This window comes from Xiphophorus couchianus, chromosome 5, assembly GCF_001444195.1.
Source record: "Xiphophorus couchianus chromosome 5, X_couchianus-1.0, whole genome shotgun sequence".
Lineage (NCBI taxonomy): Eukaryota > Metazoa > Chordata > Actinopteri > Cyprinodontiformes > Poeciliidae > Xiphophorus > Xiphophorus couchianus.
Window position 1 is genome coordinate 37,822,328 of NC_040232.1, and position 21,418 is coordinate 37,843,745.

Genomic DNA, 21,418 nt, shown 5'->3' on the forward strand with positions numbered 1-21,418 from the left:
GAAAATCAGTCACACACTTGTTTGGTAGATTAGATCTTATTATAACATTACAAAATTTCTGTTATAAAACAGCAGAAAATCTGGGAATTTGTTTGTTAAACAATTTAAAAAAAAATTAAAAAGGTCACCATGAGGTACGTCTGTCAGTACAAGCTTAAAACAAACATTTCCTAGCAAGGCAGGATTTTTATAGTTAGACAAAGAAAGTTCAAGAAAAGCAAACAGATCTACAGGTTTAATTTCCCTCATAACAAGAACTGGAATATTGTCCTCCAAGCTTCACAAAATCCAGACGTCTGTGGGACTTCAGTGTTACGATGAACGGTTCAGGTCAGCAGTTGCTGTGCGGTCACTTAAAGCTGTTGTGCCAGGAAGACAGTGCAGCGGATCCCCAAGCCGAGGATCACCAGGGCATGCAGGGGTCAGGACAGTCCCGGATGTACGACTCCAGCTTGCCTTCAGACACTTGCATCAGTGTTGTGTAGGTGGTCAGCTAAGAAAAAAAAAAATTTGAGAGCTTACTTTCACATGAAAAAAATATATTTTCCGGATACTCTACACAAGTAATTTAAGAAAAACAGATTTTAAAGTGGCAGTATTCTTCATTTTCCAGAAACATAGTGCCATTTTATTGTACAATCAAGTAACTTGACCTCAGTTATAAAAGTTACTCTAAATATCAAATTTAACTTAAAAGAAATTTGACTTTGCAATTTAAAATTGGGCCTCTGTCTCTTTAAAAACTCCTATTTCTGAAACTCTCCCTTCAGGGAGTCATCACAACATCTTTTTACAAGTGTTGCACCAGATGTTTGCCAGTTGATCCTAACTAGTCTGAAGGAGCTGAGTGTGGGAGTCACAAGGAAGGCTGCTCTGTGTGGCAGAAGCTTGTACTCAAGAGTAGTACCACTCAAGTAAAATTTTTCATCTCTAGATATTGTTTCTTATTCATGTTTGTGTCTCTAAAAACCATTATTTTGTGGACTGACATGCAAAGATAAGCACTTTTTTGACGTCCCCTGATTTGTGTATTCATCGGGATGAAGGGCGTAAAATGTTCAATCTGCTACTTCATCGGGACAGAGTTGGGTTTAATCCCATTGCAAGCATTCAGCATGCCGAGCTGAGTGAATCTTCATCAGCACAGACAAAGTACCTGCATGGCATAGACATTAGCTGAGGTCATCTGGTCATCATTGCGACATTTGTGAAGTTGTGATGCTTTTTATGTTTTTAAAAAAGGTGTTTTAGCTGACATTTAAAAATAGAAAGCAGATACTTTATCGTTTCAATGTAGCAGCGCATTATCACGCAGTCTGCTGTACAATGGAAAATAATATATTACCTTGTTTAACACTGGTTTGGTTGAGAGAACATCATACAGGGTTTTCACAGAGATGTTCTAAAATGGAAAAAAAGAGATGATAGGTTATGGGTGTCATAACTATAATAAAACAGGAAGTTCAGTCAGACTTGTGACCCAAAAGGCAGTAACTTAGACCACTTCAGTGCTTACTGCCTGTGTTGTCTTGTTCATGCACTTCATGGCAGGAGTCCGGCGGTCGTCCAGGAAGAAGGGCTCCTTCCAGTGGTCGTAGTTGGTCTCCAGAACGTACCAGCGGTCCAGGTTCACGTCGATGCTGAAACAAAAAGGAGCAGTAAAGACGTCAGTCAGGTGATCTGAAACCAGACGAGTCATCAGTTCCTAGTTGAGCAATGTTTTCACAAGACGGACGTGTCAAAAAACTTGGAATTTGACTTCTTGCCCCATCACGTTGCGTTTTCATGATGATTCAGCAAAAAGCTCCAAACACCCGAAACGCGCACCTCCAGAATGGATTCTCAGAAGGAAATTGAAGGAAATGTAGTGTGAATGAAGCGGTCCGAGCCTCAGAACTCACTCCAGCACGTCGATGCTGAGCTCCCTGGACCTGGTGATGATGCAGCCTTCTCCGGTTTGGTTCCCTCCCAGGATGAAGTACGCTGGAGCCAGCATCTTGGTCAGAGCCAGCTGGTTCTTGGCTTCCTTGTAGCTGATGGGAACAAAGAGAAAAGTCACTGCTGGCATCCAGGATCCATTAAAAAAAAATTAAACTAAGACTTTATAAAATACTCAAATCACCAAGTGGTGGCAAAGCCTTATTTTGTTTTTTATGTTAATATTGCAGAGTAAGGTTATGATTATTGGTCAGTAGATGTTTATTGTCCTAAAGAAAAAGGTATTTAAATTATTGATACACGATCCACTTTTTTCACTTCTGATAGCGATATCTGAAATTTAGTATCGGCCGATATCAATCTACTGAATTGACTGAGAAAATTTTTTTTTAAACAGACATAAATTTACTGAATTACATATTTATGTGAACTTTGCACCAGTACAGCACACTTAAAGACACTAATAGCTTCACAAGCTTGGTCAAATATGTGAAAACAACAAATTGGATCTGTTCAGTCAGTGCAGTTAAGAGTAGAACAGTTGATGGACAATAAATAATATACTGACAAAAGCAATAGGTTGACTACCTTGGTCAACAGGTAAAAAATAAACTGCAACAAACCTTTTTTTCAAATAGCTCTGAAAGTGCAATTAGGATTCTAAATATAATGTAAAATCAATAGTGGAGCACAAAGCGTAGAATTGATCTGCTTTTATAGATCGGACACATTGTCACCAATACCGGATCTTTTTTTTCCCAATATCAAGACCCGATACAGACATTTATATCATATCGATGATTGTCTAATTGAAATTGAACTTTGTAACGTCCTTCAGATACTAAAATAAAAGAACCTGTTTGCTTTCTCCAGGACCGATCGAGTGAGAAAGCTCATCCACATCCCGTCTCTTTGTCCCATGATCCACTCCAGGATCCCTGCATGCAAACACACCATCATAAACCGCCAGTCATAAAAACTCACCACGTTTCCACAGATGGTGTGAAATTCTGGCTGAAACTCACCGATGTATCCTCCGTCTAGGCTGAAGCGCTCGTTCATAGTCAGCGTGAAGGCGTGCTGACACCGACAGAAAAAATACTTTGAATATTTTTGCTTCCCCAGGGCTTATGGAAGACATTCGTTCTTAAAAAAAAAAAGTCTTACCGGCTTGATGCCGGTGAGCATGCCGACGTAGCCGGCGAAGTTTGTGGACTTGAAGACGGTTTTGTTGCTCCTTCTGAAGTCCAGGTTGACCACCAGAGGCTTCAGCTTCTCACTGATGGTCCACGACTTGTTCTTTACATCCCAGCTGCAAACAGCCGCAGGTTAACATGCAACCTGCAGCAATTCTGTCTCAACCCTTTTTTTACGTTTTGTCATGTTGCAACTTTTTACTGGGGCTTTTGGTGACGGACCAATGCAAAGCGGTACACAATTGTGAAACGGAAGGAAAAATGTATACGTCTTGGTAACGCTGTGCATTAGACTGACATGACACTGTCATAAACATGACATAACATCTGTTATGAACATGAAGGAGTCTTTATGAATGTTTATGACTGTTGTCATGAAGTGTCATATGGTAAATAATAACGCTTTCAATGCAAAGTTGCTTTAAAAGTTGCATTCAAAGTCCATTAAAAGTCCCACCTTTGCATAATTTTGTAAATAATGACACTTTAAGGCAAAGTTAGCACTTTTAACAACCTTTCAGTGCAACTTTTAGAGCAACTTTGCATTAAAAGTGACACTTTATGACAACAGTCGTACACATTCATCAAGACTCCTTCAAGTTCATGACAGGTCTTATGACAGTGTCATGTCAGCCTTATTCACACCCGGTCAAATAACGTCACACCGTTTTGGGTTTATGTGACAAACAGTGGAACATTTTTGCAAGGCGCGGTGAAATCCTTGATGTCCTTACCCCAAAAATAATCCAAAATCTAAATTCCTGCCATGGAGGAGGTTCCCTGTTAAAAAAAGAAAAACAAAAAAGAAGAAGCACAATTCCAAAGAATTTTAGCCCATGTTCAGATTTTCATTGAAGTTCCCCAGCTGTTTGTTTCTCTTTGCTACTCACCTTTCTGATCTTGCGCAACAACAGACGTGCAAACGGTGAACACCTCGTAAAAGATGTTAAACAGAACAACTTCTCCTGCGACACAGAGACAGGAAGGTCAGCTGGGAGTTTTCTTTTACCAACTAAAGAAGCGACGATTCCTCTTTATTTACCGAGAGGAACCCCCGAGGCGCCAGCGATTCCCTTGATCTCCTCGCCAAACGGGCTTGGGAGAGAGTCCGCCATCAGAGGCTGGAAAATATTAGAAAAAGCAGAAAGCGTGAAGGTGACCTTTCACCTCTCCTAAAATAAGTCGCTCTGTGACAGAGAACGACTGACCAGCGTGATGTCAACCAGCTCTATCAGCCTTCCGCTGGGAACAAACGCGTTGGCCAAGTCCCTGATGGCTTGGATCATCCCGGTCAGCTGAAAACAAGCACATCCTGAGTGACTTTCACGTCAAGAGTCACAACTCGACTTCCCCGGCGGCCGGTAATCCTCTTACTTCTGTTTTTTTGTCAGTGATCACAGCCGTCCATCTCTTGCTGGGCGGCAGGTCAAGGTCAATGGTGTACCAACTGACCGGACCTTTGAACCTGAACAGAAAGGAAACATGGAGTTCACTGATCCTCTTTGAGGTTAAAAAGGCAAAATGCATAAAATATATATATATATATATATAACTAAACAAGTATGCTACGGAATAATCTTCTGACCTCATGTTGGGAACATTGGTGTCAAGACGTTAGCAGTATATGAAGTAACCAAGGACAAACCACTCAGGAATGATCTCTGCTAGGCTACAAAGGGCCGTCTAGGTTTATGATCACCACTGGTAGAGATGTGTAAAATTAGCACAAATACTCCTTGTATTGTAATTAAACAAGATCACACTGGAAAAGTTACTGCATTTTTCTAACGCTCCTGGTTGGTGGTTGAGAGATGAACACAGGGAAACACGTTGTGTTCATGAAACATACGTTTAATTATTACTCTGACTGTTAAACAGGGCAAGTTCAGGCAAGCAGCTTTTCATGGAATTGCTCAGGCTTAGGAAGACACACACACCTGCACTATGTCACTGACATGTTCTCATGTTTTTCGTATTGAGAAGAGTGACTAACTAAGACGTTAAATTCCAACTGGATTTTATTACCGACTTTATAGCTTTATTCCGTTTAAACCCGGATATGGTCTACTGTATTGGGCTCAGTAACTTCAGATGATAGCTGCATGTAAATGAGCACCAGAGGAGGCTGTCATCATTAACAGCACAAACATCACGTCATGTTGTTTCTAAAATAAAGCATCAACGCCCACAAAATACAATGCAACAACACATAGCCTCTACGAATGTCAAAAATCCCGAGTTAAACTGCAAGTGAAGGCAGCGCTGACATTTCAAGGCAACACGCCGTGACTCAACAGTGTTTGGTAAACTTACGTCGGACCGTCCGGAGGGTACATGCCCGTCCGGCAGTCCTCTGTGTACTGAGAGGAAATGACACCATTAGAACAGGTAGCAGCGCAGCTCCATGTTAGCGGGACCGAGCAGGACGGAACTCACCGGTGGGACGAACTGAGCCGCCGAGACGGCGAGAAAAGTGGCCAGAAGAAGAACCCCGCGAGCCATTCCTACCAGCCGGAACCCGGAGCCTCCGTCTGTTTGGGTTTCAGTGACGCTTCAAGTTTGCGGAAGTTGCTGTTTCCCCTCGTGACTTTGGACGGGGCCATTTTCAAGGAGGGTAACAGACACGCGTAATAAATTAGTTAAATATCTCGTGTTGTCGTAGAATGAAATCGTTTTCGAACAAAAATTTAATGTCCTTTTCTTGTAAAAATAAAATAAATCAAAAACAACAAAAAAAGAAGAAATAAAAACAAGCCCCATAATCTTATCCACTCCCTCCCCTCATATTTTTATCTCAGTTGTCCGTCCCATATGGAAATGAAAGTAGACCACAGAGCCACTCGTGTTGTAGATAACATTCAGGTCTGCATGTGACTCCTGCTTCTTCTGTTGAAATAGTGACCAAACGTGTTTGTTAACCACAGATTTGCTCCACCGAGTCTCTTTACTTTGGTTTTGTATCAGATAAGAGAGACGTACAGGAGGGGAAAGCACGGACACCGTGAGCAAGCGACATGGCAACGGCCCCATTCATTTCTGGGTTTTTGTGTTTTTTTTTTTACTTTGTTGAAAAGAGATCATTCAGTCTCCTGATGACCCAAACCCAACTGGTACACTATTAAAATGTTCTTTAGCTATTAACTCATGAATGGCTGAGAATTTTCTTCAGCTCAATCTGAACCATTTCTGTTTTTAACCTCTTTAAGGAACTTATTACTTGCTCTTCACAGACACACACACTTCACAATGGATGTGTCTGGTGAGGAGCTGAGACTGATGAAATCAAAACGAGATGAAAAGCAGACTAATGTATTTTTAATCCCTGACCGATCAGTAATAATAACCAATCTCTGTGGAAGAAATGATCCAAGATCACCTAAACATTTATCTAATTCAAAGCAATCAATAGAAAAATCTCATGGTCGTGTGAATAAGGCTTTAGCTTTATTAAAAAAGATAGATAACTTTGAAATGAGTACAATTTGCAAAGAAAATGAATAATGGATTCAGAAGGAATATGAAAAGTTCTGTGATCTGACAAGTTGTGGACTCATTCTGGTGCAGAGTGAGAAAAGCTTTGAGACAAAGAGGACATCAGAATGTAATGAATGACCAGGTTTTCCCATCCAAGGACTTTCATCTTCCCTGATGATGCCGGTTTATTAGAACAGGTTTCACGGAGCTCAGACTGTGACCTTACAACCACAAACTTCTATTTTACTTTTATATGACCAACACTAGGTGTGGATGAACAATAAGACATGTTCAAAATGTTTATAAAACCTAAAGTGGGCCTCAGGTAACTCTGTTGATGTGTTGCAATGGTCTAGTCAAAGTTCCGACTGAAATTCCATGTCAAGACATGAAAATCACTAGTAGATTGCAGAGGTGTGAATACTTCTGTTGCATCTGCACACACTCCTGACTTACTCAGGGTACTCCTAACTCTCCTACTTCATCTATGAAGCAATAAACAGTTTGGAACTAAAACCTCTCCGACTTCTTTATGCATGTAGAAATAATCCAGGGCCTTTGGGTAAACCAGTCCAGATAAACACAGTATTTACAAGCTCAATATATGAAACAGAATATGAAACATTAAATTCTCCTCTGATGGTTTGCTCCAGGCTTCCTGAGCGTCTGCAGACAGTCAGCTCTTCAAACGTTTAGGATTTCCTACAGTAAAACACATTTTTGCTGCTTTCTAATTCTAATTAGGATTATGCCTCTTATTACATTATGTACAGCTTCCATGTGCTACAGTTAATTTGTTGCACCAATGACTTTGTGTATTCCAAATAATAAATCCCAGCTCTGAGATAAACTTCTTTGTGCTGCTGTGTTTCCCCTCCTCTTACTGCGCCGTTTTACGTGACATAGTTCATCATAAAAATAATCGATGCAGCACATAGCTTAAAGCCAAACTGATTGATTTTGTGATAAATCTCACACTGTGATCTCTGTACTGTTATTCTAGTTACTGCAGGGTGACGTGGACACACACCGGTTAATTATTTACACTAAAAGGCCAAATGGGTCACCTGAAAGTCATAGCTCATCATGAAATGTGGGCATGTGGTAGTCCAAGCAATCAAGTCATTTTAAACCAGTAAAAGGTTTATTTTTAAAATATAAAAACAACCAAACAAAAAACAAAACAGCCACATCACATGACCACACCTGGACAACAGGCAGGACTTTAAAAAGGACACGGTAGAAATCCTCTCCGTCTTCATTTGCAGTATCTGTCTGCTTTCATTTTGCTTCTCCTGCAAGCAAATGAACAAAACAACATTTAACCTCACCAGTCACTTTAGCTTCACATTTTTACTACGTCCACAATATGAATGTAGAAATACTATTTGTATTCAACTATGCAAGAAAAAGTAACATTTCTATTTTGGAATATGTTCATTAATCAAATATTTTTAATGTAGACTTAGAGAATTTTTTTGGGAAGTGGAAGTTGAATAGTTTTTGCCATTTCTTATTTAAAATTACAAAGTCAAATTGATTTTCAGTTATATTTGAAACGCTGTTTGATATTTGCCAAGAGTAGAAAAAAAAATATCTGAAAAATCAAACTTTTTTTCCTCCCCATACTTATTCAAACGTAGAAAATGATGAAATAAACTCCCAGACTGTTTGGGAACACCCGTGTGTTACTTCGGTTTTCATACCTGTCCAGCAGAGCTTCATGAAACTTCCCGTCCACCCTGGCCTTCTTTAGCGTCGATGCGTCGTCTTCGTTAACCCTTAGCCGTCTGTCCTGGAAACTCTGAAATTTCTTCCTGTAAGACAGAGAATAAAAATACCTCAGCTCTACGCGAGGAGTAAACAAAAGAACGTTGTGTTCTTGATTTCATTAGCACTTAAAAAAAAACAACATTCAGACAGCGAAGAAGACGATCCGCCGTGCACCATGTGGTGTGTTATAACTCGAGGAGTGCGTTGGCTAGAAATAATTAGGCTGTTAAGTTACGCTGAAAGATCTGGAACGCAGCTGGAAAACGACCCGGGGCCTTTCTGAGTCTGAACGCGCTCCTGACAGTTCGTTTGTCTCGTCTCAGCCGGTGTTTTATGATTACCAGACTGCACTCCATCCTGAAAGGCGTCTCACGCGCTAAACACTACATCACCACGCAGGGCTCAGGGGCAGCCATTATCAACATGTCAGCATGATGAGTCCATTTTCCTCACATTCATCTACAACAAATAACAGAGTGGAAACACAATCTAAAGCATGCCAACCAAAGAGAGAAAAAGAAATAAATAAAAGTCTGCCTCAGACGTGTTGTTTGCAACTTTAATAGGCTGCAGGAAAAACAAAAAAAACCCCAAAGCCCCAGTGAAATGTGGCGTTCCTCGCGCTCTCATCACACTAACTGCAGACCATCAATAGCACCTCTGAGCGACGGCGCTGATGAGAAGGCGTCGTCTCATTCAAGCGTGTGGTTTTACTGTCAAACTCCTGCCGGAGCAGACGGACACGATGGGAAAACAAAGGAATCTGAATAAAAAGCTTCAGCGGCGCCGACTTCAGAGGCCAAAAGGTTTCTCTGTTTAGGCTAGAAAAAATTCATATCAGAGCGCAGCGAAAACATCCAGACACCATTAAACGTCCGATACAGGTAGCGCTTAGGACAAGCTGCACAGCAGTGTGGATTTAATGACACGCATAAAAGATGACAAACAAAACCATCATCAGAACAAAAACTGTTTAACTCGATGTAACAGTTGGGGAAGACAATTCTAGGACATCTGTGACATTTCCTTACTTCAGCTCCTTCTAACATGATCTAAATGACTCTGTTGCTCTTTGCTGAGAACTTTGTGTTAAAGGGGCAGAATCATGTGTTTTCCAGCCACACAGTGTCAATTTAAAGCATGATGAAGTAACTATGTTAACTTCGCTTGTTTAAAAAATGCATTATATAGCAAATATGACTGAGTTCATAATTTAACGCCTTGAAATTGGGTCTCTGTCTCTTTAAGAAACTCCTGCTCTTTCTGAAACTCCGCCTTAAGGAAGTCGTCACAAGTCTCCTCTATTAACTCTAACAAAATTTCTACCAGCGTTGCACTGAGAAGTATCTCCTATGATGAGCTCAGCAGATGAACAGTTCCAGAAGCGGTTTGCAGATTGCTGCTGGCTAGTCTGAAGGAGCTGAGTGTGGGAGTCAGAGGAGGGTTGCTCTGTAAGGTGGAAGCTCAGAAACTATCTGAGAGGTGGAAGTGCGTCTTGAAGGCAGAGCTAGCTCCACCTAGGTGTCTTGCACAACTGAATGGTTGCCGCGGCGATTAAAGGATTTCTCAAACATGCATGATTGAATCAAGGCAACACTCCAGATACGTTTTGATGAGGGTAATAACATTATAACACGATAATGTTATTCCCTCATGACATCATGTTTAATATATGAACTGCAAAAAAAAAAAAAAAGTTTTAATCTGCATATTTTTTTAACAACTCTCTCATTACTTCTTGTTTCCATTGCCCCCTTTCAATCAAACTTTATTTGTGTTGCAATTTTTATACAACATTGTGCAAAAATTGGTGCTTTGCAAGATTTGAGAAATAAAACAGCTCAGACACACAAAGGAGAATAAAAAGCTCTAAACATTTGAACGTGTCAATGTAGTCATGACAACTGTTGCTCTAGAGGAAACAAGTTTCTCCATTTTTTTTTACTTTTTATTGTGTAGAAAATGTTGCCGTTTTATTGTGTTTAATATGAAACAAACAGCAGATACAAAACAGCGACTATGGCATAAATAAAAAACAAATAATGTAAGTTTACTTTTAAAAGCCCGTTAAAGCCTGTGTAGCTCTGCATTCTGCACCCTGTCCTTACTGTAACTTGTCCAAATCATCTCAGCCATGACCCTTCAACTTTGTCTTCAAACTTCTCAACATGAGCCGTCTCTTAGTAAATTCAGCTGAAAAGCCCAAATGAAAACCCAAAGTACAATTAACAATGAATCTGGACTTTTAATGTGGTTTAGCATCAACCTCTGTTGCCCACTTCCATTTATGCTAATTGACTATTTGAATTCCATTATTAAATTGAATGATACCATTTTTCTTTTCAATTCTTGTGAAAATCAAACAGGTTTAAGTCTGCTTGAACCAAAAGTCTTAGACCTTTACAAATATCGGGCTTTGACAGTGTTTGTGAATTATTGCACTGCCTGATCCATTTGGTCAGAACTCTGACTGAAGAATAGCCAGACCCAGCAGATCGCCACGGTGATTCAAATGAGGACGTTCAAATGTGTTTTCAGTGCTTTTAGTTGAGTTCTGCCACATAACGTGAGCGGACTGCCATGTAAAGCTCTCCATACCAAACTAATGCCATCACGGCTGGTAATAGTGGCATGCAGCAGCTGGTGTTCACTCAGCAGTGTGCAGTGAAGAAGAAGAAATGTTGACCATAGGCAGCTCCTATATGGAAAGCAATATTTATATTTATTATATGACATTGAAAGCAGGCCTAATTTTTGCCAACTGTCTGTTTGGTTTGCCATACTTGCTCTGTGATGCCTGAGGGAGATTAATACCAATACCACTACTCCAAACAAGCACCACCTAGTGTTCAATTAGCATCACAACAGGTGAGTAAGTGTTGAACTTGTTTTATTTTTTTATGTTCACAAGTGGTTTGGGTCTCTACTTATTTTATTTGACATAAAAACCTGTAACAATACAATACTGCTTAACTGGTAAAATATGGGGAGAAAAAATCAGTTCCTCACAATGGCTAGATCTACTTACACATCAGATATCAATGGAGCAACAATCAGCAATACGTAAAAACCAACTCGAACATTTCAATAAAATATACTCCATGTTTTTAGATGACATTTCATTGCCGGTGAGTTGATACCATGGCAGAAGCCAAGACCAGGAGAGAGGAGGGAAATGAGAGAGCCAAATAATAAGACTCATTGTGTTTCATCCTTATCCGTTATTTATTTATTCTTTGTTCTGGCATTTGCTTTTATTTATTTATTCTTTTTATTTGCCTTCTTTTTTCCCTCTCTCTTCTCCACTTTTTCCCAAAATATCTGTGACGCTAGATTAATTAATTAAAGAACAGAAAAATATTTCAAATTACAAAAAAACTTAAAATATTGGTAAATTAGGAAAGGTTTTTTTAGAAGAAAAAAAGCATATCCTAATTTACGTTAATCAATTTCATTTTTGTTGTGACACCAACTGACTATGTTCTGTGTGTTGCCCTTTGTTTTGAATGTATTCTTTTTAATATATGCTTCCTTGTTTGTGTTTTTTTTGTTTAGTTATTTGATTTTTGTTGCCGTTATTCGTTCTATTATCTGGTTAATTATTTTCTACATCAATACCCCTTTTTGCTTTTTGTCACTCTATAATGTTTGTTGTATATACACATGCTGATGAATAATAAATATATTTTTTTAATTCTCCTTTAAGAAATTACGTAACAGCAACACTTCATTTGAAGGGGTGTGCAGAAGACTGACATGACACCATCATAAACATGACATAGCATCTGCTATGAACATGAAGGAGTCTTTATGAATGTCTGACTGTTGTCATGAAGGGTCATTCGGTAAATAATGACATCTATTTACTGAATAGTAGCCTTAAATGTTGCATTAAAAATGTCAAATTTGCCTTAAAGTGTCATTACTTACCAAATAACGCAGAGTTGGCACTTTTAATGAGCTTTTAATGCAACTTTGCACTAAAAGTGTCCTTATTTACCCAATGACACTTCATGGCAACAGTTACAAACTTCTTCTGATTCATAATGGGTGTTGTGTTATATTTATGACAGTGTCATATCAGTCTTATGAACAACCCCTTCAAATAAAGTGTCACCCATAAGAAACTGCTCTAATTATAAAGTAAAGAGCTTTTGATTTTTGAGTTTTTTGTTGTGCACACTGCAGGCTGCAGAGTCAATAAGATACAGATGTAACATGCTCACTGCTGTTGCATAAATGAGTAATATCCATTGAAACAGTGGTGATAACTTACACATAATTGACCTCACAGGATTTCACGTTCCCTCTGTCCTCATCCGCAAGCTCATCTTTGTGCTTGACTTCCCGTTCTGTACTGGTCCGGATCTACTCATTGGGGCGGGGAGAACACACAAAGAGAGAAGGAGAACGTCAACTACCAACACCTTGACCTCCCTCCGTGAGGAGGCGAACATTTCCCCTCCTCTGTTGAACCGGTCAAGTTCCTGCAGAGACCGCAAACGTGCAAAAACAGTCTGAGGACCAACACGAATCCTCGGAGAAAGAGAGGCAGGCGATCCGTCACCTTCAGCATCTCGGCGTCCCCCGCTGTCTTGCTGTTGGCCACGATGTCTCCATCATCACTGTAGGAGATGAAACAGCCATTTGCAGCCAGCAGAGCCATTTTACCCTGAGGGAAGGAAGAGAAACAAAAACAAAACAAAAAAACACATTAAACACAATTGCAGTGAGACGGGTTGTTGTGACAGAAACACAAAATAAACCCAGATCTTTGATGTAAAACACGAGTGAAGATTGAAGGTTTTAACAAGCCATGGAGGATGACAGGGTGATTGGTTATCACCACAGCTAATTTTTACCTGTCATCCGTCTGGGCATGGAATAAAATAACAAAAACACATCCAAAAATCAAATGCTCCTAACATATCTGGATGTGAAAACTTGAAAGACAGAAAAGTTTCTGAAACTTTATCTTTAAATAAGTTATTCCGACTTTCATTCCATCTGGGTTTTTTTTTACTCCTGGTGAAGATGTGTAAAAAGCTCTTAAACAAACCAATCTTTCATAGGAGCATCATCCCACACAGAACCAAATCCAACCTAGAAGTTAAATATGTTCAATCAATGAGGAGAAAAAAAAAATCTCACATTAAGATTATTATTTCTGAAAAAAAAAAGAGAAAGAAACGGAATGTTTTTTGGGTATTTCAGCAGGGAAATCCGCTTTCTTTTAACTCAGCTCCAAAAAGTGAGCCGTCTATAGGAGACGTGGAGGTTAGCTGAGGAGAGCCTGAGAGAAGAAGCAGGTTTCTGGATAATTTAGAGGAAATGCACCAAAGTCCTCTGACTGAATGCTCCAACTGTCAGAAATGCAACAAAAACAACAATTAATATTTGTCTTAAGAGGTGCTAACAATTAGCACCACAGATAATTTTAATGAAATTACTGAAAACATTATATGGAAACACCACAAGTTTTTTTCGACATTCGCTGAATATCAACAAAGTTCTGCGCACATTTGTAACAGAATCGCAGCTACCGAGTACGTTTCTCTTTTTTGACTTTTATTCCGACTTCATCCAGTGGCGGTTTTACTCGAAACAAACTTCAAACAAATTCTTTTAACTCTGTGAAATACAGAAAAGGATTTCAGAACAAAGTTCTTGTTATTTCTGGAAATAAAAAAAAAAACAAAATTTCTAGAGCGACAAAAACAAGAAACAGTTGAAACTGTACACCTGCCTTTTTATTAAGGCAAATGTTTGAGAGGTTTTTTGGATCCATGATTTGTTCTTTTCTACAAAAATCTGATAAATATGCATATGGAAAATATTGCATGTTTACTAGTTTTGCTGAGCAGGCACAAAGAAAATAATTTCCACTAAGACGATTTTATGTTCTTAACTTGGAAATAAAAGTCCATTGAATATTTCCAACTTGCAGTATTTGGTCCACAATGCAGAAAAAGGTTTTTGATACCTTTCTCCTCAAGAAGAAAAACAAAAAAACACTGGATTCCACTAACAGGTAGAGCTCTGTCATCGTCTTAACACCCTGATCTTCATATAATCTCAGCTATTCATATAATTTCTTGTTAATATTCAAAATAAAATAATTGATTAGATAATAAAGCCACACTGTGAACTAAATGGCTGCAAATGATTAGAAAATGAACATGAGTCCCCTCAGTGTCGGCTGGAAGACATAATGATAATGAAGGCAATTAGAAATGAAGCTGTTTTTGTAAGAATGACGATGCCTTCAGGTGAGTCTGGATATCCAGGCTCCAGTTGAGCCCAAACAGGGCTCCAAAGCAGTTAACGTTTAAAAGTAGTGAGTCAATTCAAAACCTCCAGCGGCGACCAAAACAAGTAGAACAGGGAAAGTAAACACTATAAGGTCTCACATTTTAGTTGTTTTTCAAGGTTTGGACAAAAAAAACAAAAAAAAACAGTCTTGAGCATTTAAATGAGAGTCCGCTCAGAGTAAATCAACGTGAGAAACGATTTTAGGTTTACTCACGTCCTGGAAGACGGGCTCCCACTGTTCTCTTGAGCCAATGGCGTCGGAGCGCCCCATCACCAAACCATCAGAGTTGATGCCCAGGTACTTTCCATATCCAGATTTAAACGCAATCCTTCAACAAGACAAATAACAAATCATTTTCTGCTGACTTTGGTTCCCTCTCTCCTAGAAAGAGTTTGAAACAAAAGTATCATAAAGAGCGATAAAAAAAGGGCAGCAATCAGAAACTGCTTGGAAACCTACTGGCCTCCACACAGAAACAAACAAGTCTTTAAAAAAAGAAGGAAAAGTTATGAATAGAATGGAGTTATGAATTCAAAGTGTTACAAAGAGCAGTGTGTGTGTGTGTGTGTGTGTGACCTCACCGTGTGTCTGACAGTTTAATGGCAGTAAGCTGCTCTGGTGGGTCCGGGCCCTCGTCATCTGAAACGTCACACACATTTTAAGGCTTCACACTCATTTCTGATAAACGTCTACATACATCAAGTTTATACTTCTGGCGTGATAACAGTACTTCCTAAGATGAACACCATCAACTCTGTTACTTTCCATTGTACAGCTCAACAAGCAGGTTTATTGCAAAATTTCCACTTTAAAATGCCAGAGTTTACCAGACTACTGCTGTCAGTTTTAGATGGGGCGCTGTGGCTACTCTAAATACAGCCATAGACCAGAATGTTCCTTTTAAATTAACATTAATGTTTGAACTGAGTTCATTAATTAAGCCTGGGCAGCAAAAGTGCTGTGAAGGTCTAATATAGCTTTTTTAAAGCCTTAACATATTTAGAAGATCAAAAGCTATCTAAATAAAAATTAAATTTTATTTAAACATAAAATTTTATGTAATCCTTTCCTCTCTCTTTTTTTGTTTTAATGCATCTTTCTGCTACATTAAAGTGCGTAGGTGTGGTCAAGCTTCAAAATCTGACCATTTTCCATAAAACATTAGGGTAGAATAACTTCCACACATAATTTCATAGCTGTATTAGACGTTCTGTGTGACATAACCGAATAGTAATAAACACAATATGCTCACAATTTAGTGACATCACCTTAACCACGCCACCTCACTTATTTCACTAGTGGTTTTCTTTCTCAAACTGGAAGGTCGGATTTAGGCTGAACGTGTAAGACTTGCAGCTGGACTCGTACTGACATGGACTGATGGTGAATTAAAAGACTCGTCAAACGCGCCCCCTAGTGGATATGTGCGGGAATGCCGACAGGTGGCGGTGTCGGAGCTCCGCGGTCGCCAGGATTCCGGTGCAGTGCTGAGCTTGCAGATATAAATTTTTAATTATTCCCTGAGATTTCTCAGTTTTTCCAACGCAGCTGTGGATGAGGAAATTCCCCAGGATGCATTATTCACGTCTGGTGTGGTTTGATTAAAACGTCTCATAAAATCTAGGATGGAAATGCTAATTATCTTCATAATCTTGTAGAGACTGTGACCACGTTTTTGAGTGGCTCTGTGGCCTTTCCTTCTACACTGGAAGCTTTTGGTCCCATTCATCTCATCCAAATGGGCTTATATGCATGCAGAGACCGAAGGCTCACTGAGGGAATTGGATGTTCCTGCTGAGCATGGGCAGAATTAATTGTGTGCCGGGTGTTTTTCAGGGCAGACTGATTCAATGAGCCGTACACTGTCAGAAGTGCCTGCAGGTAGATGGAGGTAATATCTTTGAATTAGCTCTGGACTTCTCTTCAACTCAGCTCCTATCAGGCATTTCACCTGGCATCTGACTTCACCTCCACTTTAGCTCCTTTGTTGCTTAAGCCAGAAGACAACTTTATTCCCACAAAACTCTCTAGGCAGAAAACCCAGACCAGGTTTTCACTTTTTTCGTGGAAAAACTGGACAGCTGGTGGTATTTCAACCCGATTGACAGATTCAATTATTCTAACTTTTATTATCCACATTTTACTCGTCTCATCAAGGCTCTATAATCGTTGCATAATGACTTGGCACTTTCAGCTCTGTACTTTATTTTCCCTCCATATTGATTACTAGAGAATATAAATTCCAATAAGTTCAAAATGTATTTTACAATTCAAGGCTGGTTGTAAAGAATATTTTATTCATCAATTGTTAATATCTTTTTTCCCTGCATGTGTTTTCTTCATAAGGTCATATTCTATGGTGATATGTAGATTATATCTATACAAAATATGAAACATAAAAAGGCACAAATGTGGTAAAAAAAAATAATTAAACAAACTGATATGACTAATTAATTTACATATTCACGTGTTAAAAACACTAAACAGTAAAAACCAGGAAATATTTGTCAGTTATTAAACCCCTACAGTAAAAGTTGTCGTTTTTCTGGCAAGATTATATTTTTGTTTTAGAAAAGTCCTTCAAACGTGTTTTAAACTAAATGTAATAAATTCTCACATTTAAAGTGGTCTTTAAACATACATTAATTGAAATGAACCACTTGATTACACCGTGTTCCAAATTATTATGCAAATTGGATTAATGTGTCATAAAGATAAACTTTTTTGTTATGTTATTAAATGTATAGATGTTATTGTTTGTCAGGGCTCTTTGAATCACTACAATTAATTTCAGAGAGCTGGTTGATTAGTTTGTCTGGTGAACTCAATTAAAGGAAATCTACTTAAGAAGGATGTTCCACATTATTAAACAAGCCACAGGTTTCAAGCAATATGGAAAAGAGAAAGAATCTCTGCTGATGAAAATCATCAGATAGTGTAGTGCTGTATGACAAGATATGAAAACATTAGATACTTAACAAAAACTTAGACATCAAGGTCAAACAGATCATCTGCATGTAGAATTGAAAAACTTACAATTTTAAATATACTGCTCAAAAAAATAAAGGGAACACTTAAACAACACAATATAACTCCAAGTAAATCAAACTTCTGTGAAATCAAACTGTCCACTTAGGAAGCAACACTGATTGACAATCAATTTCACCTGCTGTTGTGCAAATGGAACTTTGTACAGAACAAAGTATTCAATGAGAATATTTCTTTCATTCAGATCTAGGATGTGTTATTTGAGTGTTCCCTTTATTTTTTTGAGCAGTGTATAATAGTTTAATAACTATTGCATTCAATATTTTGTGACTGCAATATTGCACACATTGATATCACAAAGCCAATGTGTGCTTTGTGATACATTGGTTTTGTATGTCTCACATACAAAACCAATGTATGTGATATAGCTCCACAATATAGCTCTATTGGAGCTATATTGTGGAGCTCCAATAGTAATAATGGAATCACCTGGCTGGAATACCAAACTGCTCATGAACTGCATGAATGAACTAAACCCTTGAAGTAATAATTGCATCATAATCCCCGTCTCTCTTCATACCTCCGTGTGGTGCGCCAAGCGTGAAGAGCCCAGTATCCAGGGCATGAATGTATGAGTTATTCTGCATCTCTATGGCAACCGTTCCTGCAACGTCTCCGAAACTACTGACACACCACCAACCACCTGGGGAACAGAGAAACCAAGGTACCGTATGAGGCCAAGAAAAATGGCCTTTTATGAATCTTTTATAAAGGTCCAGTCATGGAGATGTTGAATTATACATTCAATACAGTCTCACTTGTTGTTCTTTACACTAAAATCTGGCAGGATGTAGAGCCTTTGTAAAGGAAGTTGGTCATGTCATTCAAGTTACTGTTATACAAATTTAATCACGTCCTCTGCTTTATTTGATGGTGGCAGATATTTCAAAATATAACTGACTTTCAGGGGATTAAAAAAAAGGACAATTAAAGTTTTATTATGCAAGTAAGTCATTAAAATGACCAATGTTGAATTTATTTACATTTAGAGAACAGGTCTGGGAACACAAGATGAGTTCTGCATGGCAGAAACAAAAACAGGTATGGATAATAGAATTTAAAGACACATACCTCAAGTTCTTTCAGAGAACATATACATACACACACATATATATATATATAAAATCATATTTTGAGAACCAAATTTTCATTCTGCCCACTCATATCACAAACCAGAATGAATCAGACATGGTGACAGATACAACAACAAAAAAAGACTACAAACCTCTGTACTTTAGTTCTGACTGTAAAAATATGTAAAATGCCTTTTGATAAAACCACCCATGGAGACCAAATCTAGATACTTAAAGAGCTGCAAGCAAAATACTGCAGAAAGCTGCGGTTAAAGTCTGGCAAATATGTAGATAAATAGATATATATTTAACGTATTACACGTTTCGCTTCAAACTAAATTCCCTCAAGTTAAAGCTGGGACACATTTAGACTCTACTGGACTACAGCAACCTGAGCATTGTTCACTCACAGTGGACAATGTTAAACCCTTTCAATAGCGTTCTTAGCATTCAAGCACACTTTGGAAATTTAATAATAATAATAATAATAATAATAATAATAGGTCATACCAACAATATCTTGCTTATCTTCGTCATTTGCAGATTTTCTCTTTTTATCCTTGTGCTTCTTCTTTTTTCTGGGGGGAAAAAAATCCAATTCAATGTTCATGTTGTCGTCATGCGCATATTAACATACACTCTGAATGTATTCCCAAACCAATTAAATCGAATAGATTCCTTATTTCAGGAAAAGCTCATCAACAGACAGACAAAACCTCACACATTCTCCTAAGTTTGCAGATGTTAGTAGGTGCGGTCATTTCAAGGTAAAACAAAACCCAACACCTTAAACAACTGATAAAATAAGCGTAAGAAACACTGCAAACTAATGAGCTAACAGCTAGCACGTTAGCTACCACTGCATGTGGCTAACAAACTAACGAACTATTCTTAAGATTCAAGTTATCTAGCTATAGCTAAAATATGTTACACTAAATAACGGAGGCATTTTAAATCTTAAAGGTTCTTTGAGGTCTTTCATGATTTCCAACGTCACTGTTTAGGTTAGCGCTCTAGCTAAAGCTAGCTAGGGAAGAGACTGCTTCAAACAACGCGACATCTCAAGAACTAACGCTACAAACAAAGCAGAACACTTACCCTTTATTTTGACCCTTCAGAACAAGCTTAGTTGATTTTACATGTGAATATTCAGACATGTTTCTCACTCCAAACCACTTAGCATGAACACCTTGTTATTGTGATAAACAAATCGTGTTATAGTACGGCAGCCGGGAAGGTCCAGTTAACAACTGAGACTCATTCGCAGAGCCTACTTAACCGCTTACTTAAAAACCTGCCCTGCTTGAAAAAAATATAATGCGAGTTATAAAAATCTGATTAATTGATTATTTGAATCCGCTTGTTCTTAATCAGCATGAACACAGCTACTTTTGGAAGGTATCAAATGGAACATTAGATACCTTCCTACCTACGGTTATTCATATATATATATATATATATATATATATGATGCTGCCACCACTATGTTTCAGAATGGTGGAAGTGGTGAGACAAAAACCTTCTGTTTTGGTCTTATCACTTATTTAAAATATCGCCATTATTTCCTGTAACATATTTTTATCTATAACTAGTTAACTTGAAACTTAAGAATAGCTCATTAGTTAGCCAGATGCCGAGGTGGTTAACATGCTAGATGTTAACTCATCTTATTTTATATTCAGTTTTTTAAGGTGTCTTTTTTTATTTTTTTGAAAACACTCCAAATACTTGCACACATATGTAAGACAGAGGGTGATTTTCATATTCCAGTAAAACAACATTTACTAGTATAGAGTCAGCGCCACAAAGCAGAGTCTATTCATGTGTTAAAATGGTCCAGGCAAAGTCCAGCACTCCATCCAAGGGAAAATCCATGTCAAGGCTTGGAAACTAATTCTCATTGACACTGCAGATAAACAGATATTGCAGATAAACAGGCAACCATTTCAGTCTGCTGGTTTCCCAAGTGGTAGAGACATATCTCTCAAAGTAAAGTGTTTCTACAAAACATTGACGTGGAGTTAGTGTTGTTTTTTTAAAAAGCAAGTCTGTAAAGGTGGACCTACAACAATGAAAATCATTCCATTTTTATTCATGTGGGTGCTGATGTCCAGCTTTGACTTATTATATTGATTTTTTTTTTTCATTGGTTTCAGCTGATCTCAGGTATAACAAACTGGGTTTATCAGTTACCACTGGAGAATAAACATCTAATCTGAATAAAAGATGATTTTGTAGCTTACTAAAATTTGCAATTCAGTGATGTTTTTCTTTTTCTTTTTTTTTATTTTGAAAATATGACCTAAAAAGTCTAACAGGCTGCACGAGAACAAGCAATTCTCCAATTTACCACCACGCGCATTTCAATGTTACATTTAGTTTTGCAGCTAAGAGTCTAATTCCTCCTGCTAGTCAGCTATGAGGTCATCGGTTTTCTTTTTCTCGGCTAACACAGACACCCACACACAACAGTGAAATATTGCTTGATTTACCCCCCCTTACGCCCCTTTCTCAAATACAAAAATAAGACAGTCAAACCAATCAAGGTTGGCAGAGGTAGAGCTGACCTCGTGGATGCTGTCTTCATCTTAATATTTATGCTA

General features: G+C 38.3%; 2 protein-coding genes across 3 annotated transcripts; both read right to left on the reverse strand.

The window, feature by feature from the left end:
• Positions 1–20: 20 nt before the first annotated feature.
• On the reverse strand, positions 21–5,752 carry asah1b (N-acylsphingosine amidohydrolase (acid ceramidase) 1b). Its single transcript, XM_028016626.1, is given in 15 exon segments — positions 21–493; positions 1,346–1,402; positions 1,517–1,640; positions 1,902–2,033; positions 2,795–2,876; positions 2,964–3,018; positions 3,106–3,250; positions 3,869–3,914; positions 4,025–4,099; positions 4,177–4,255; positions 4,343–4,429; positions 4,509–4,599; positions 5,448–5,494; positions 5,571–5,653; positions 5,656–5,752. Coding segments are annotated over 15 exon segments (1,275 nt in total). The 5' UTR covers positions 5,738–5,752; the 3' UTR covers positions 21–403.
• An 804-nt stretch (positions 5,753–6,556) lies between these two features.
• frg1 (FSHD region gene 1) lies at positions 6,557–20,212 on the reverse strand. Of its 2 annotated transcripts, XM_028016627.1 has the most exons (9): positions 19,914–20,210; positions 19,326–19,393; positions 18,263–18,385; positions 15,276–15,333; positions 14,908–15,022; positions 12,949–13,053; positions 12,658–12,749; positions 8,315–8,425; positions 6,557–7,903 (listed from the first exon to the last, which is right to left on the reverse strand). In XM_028016627.1, exons 1-9 carry the CDS (start codon positions 19,970–19,972, stop codon positions 7,867–7,869), a joined length of 768 nt encoding a protein of 255 aa, XP_027872428.1. In that variant the 5' UTR covers positions 19,973–20,210; the 3' UTR covers positions 6,557–7,866. The 2 variants fall into 2 exon arrangements, with proteins under 2 accessions (XP_027872428.1, XP_027872429.1); XM_028016628.1 differs by lacking the exon at positions 18,263–18,385 and having other exon boundaries at positions 19,914–20,212.
• Between the last annotated feature and the right edge of the window lie 1,206 nt (positions 20,213–21,418).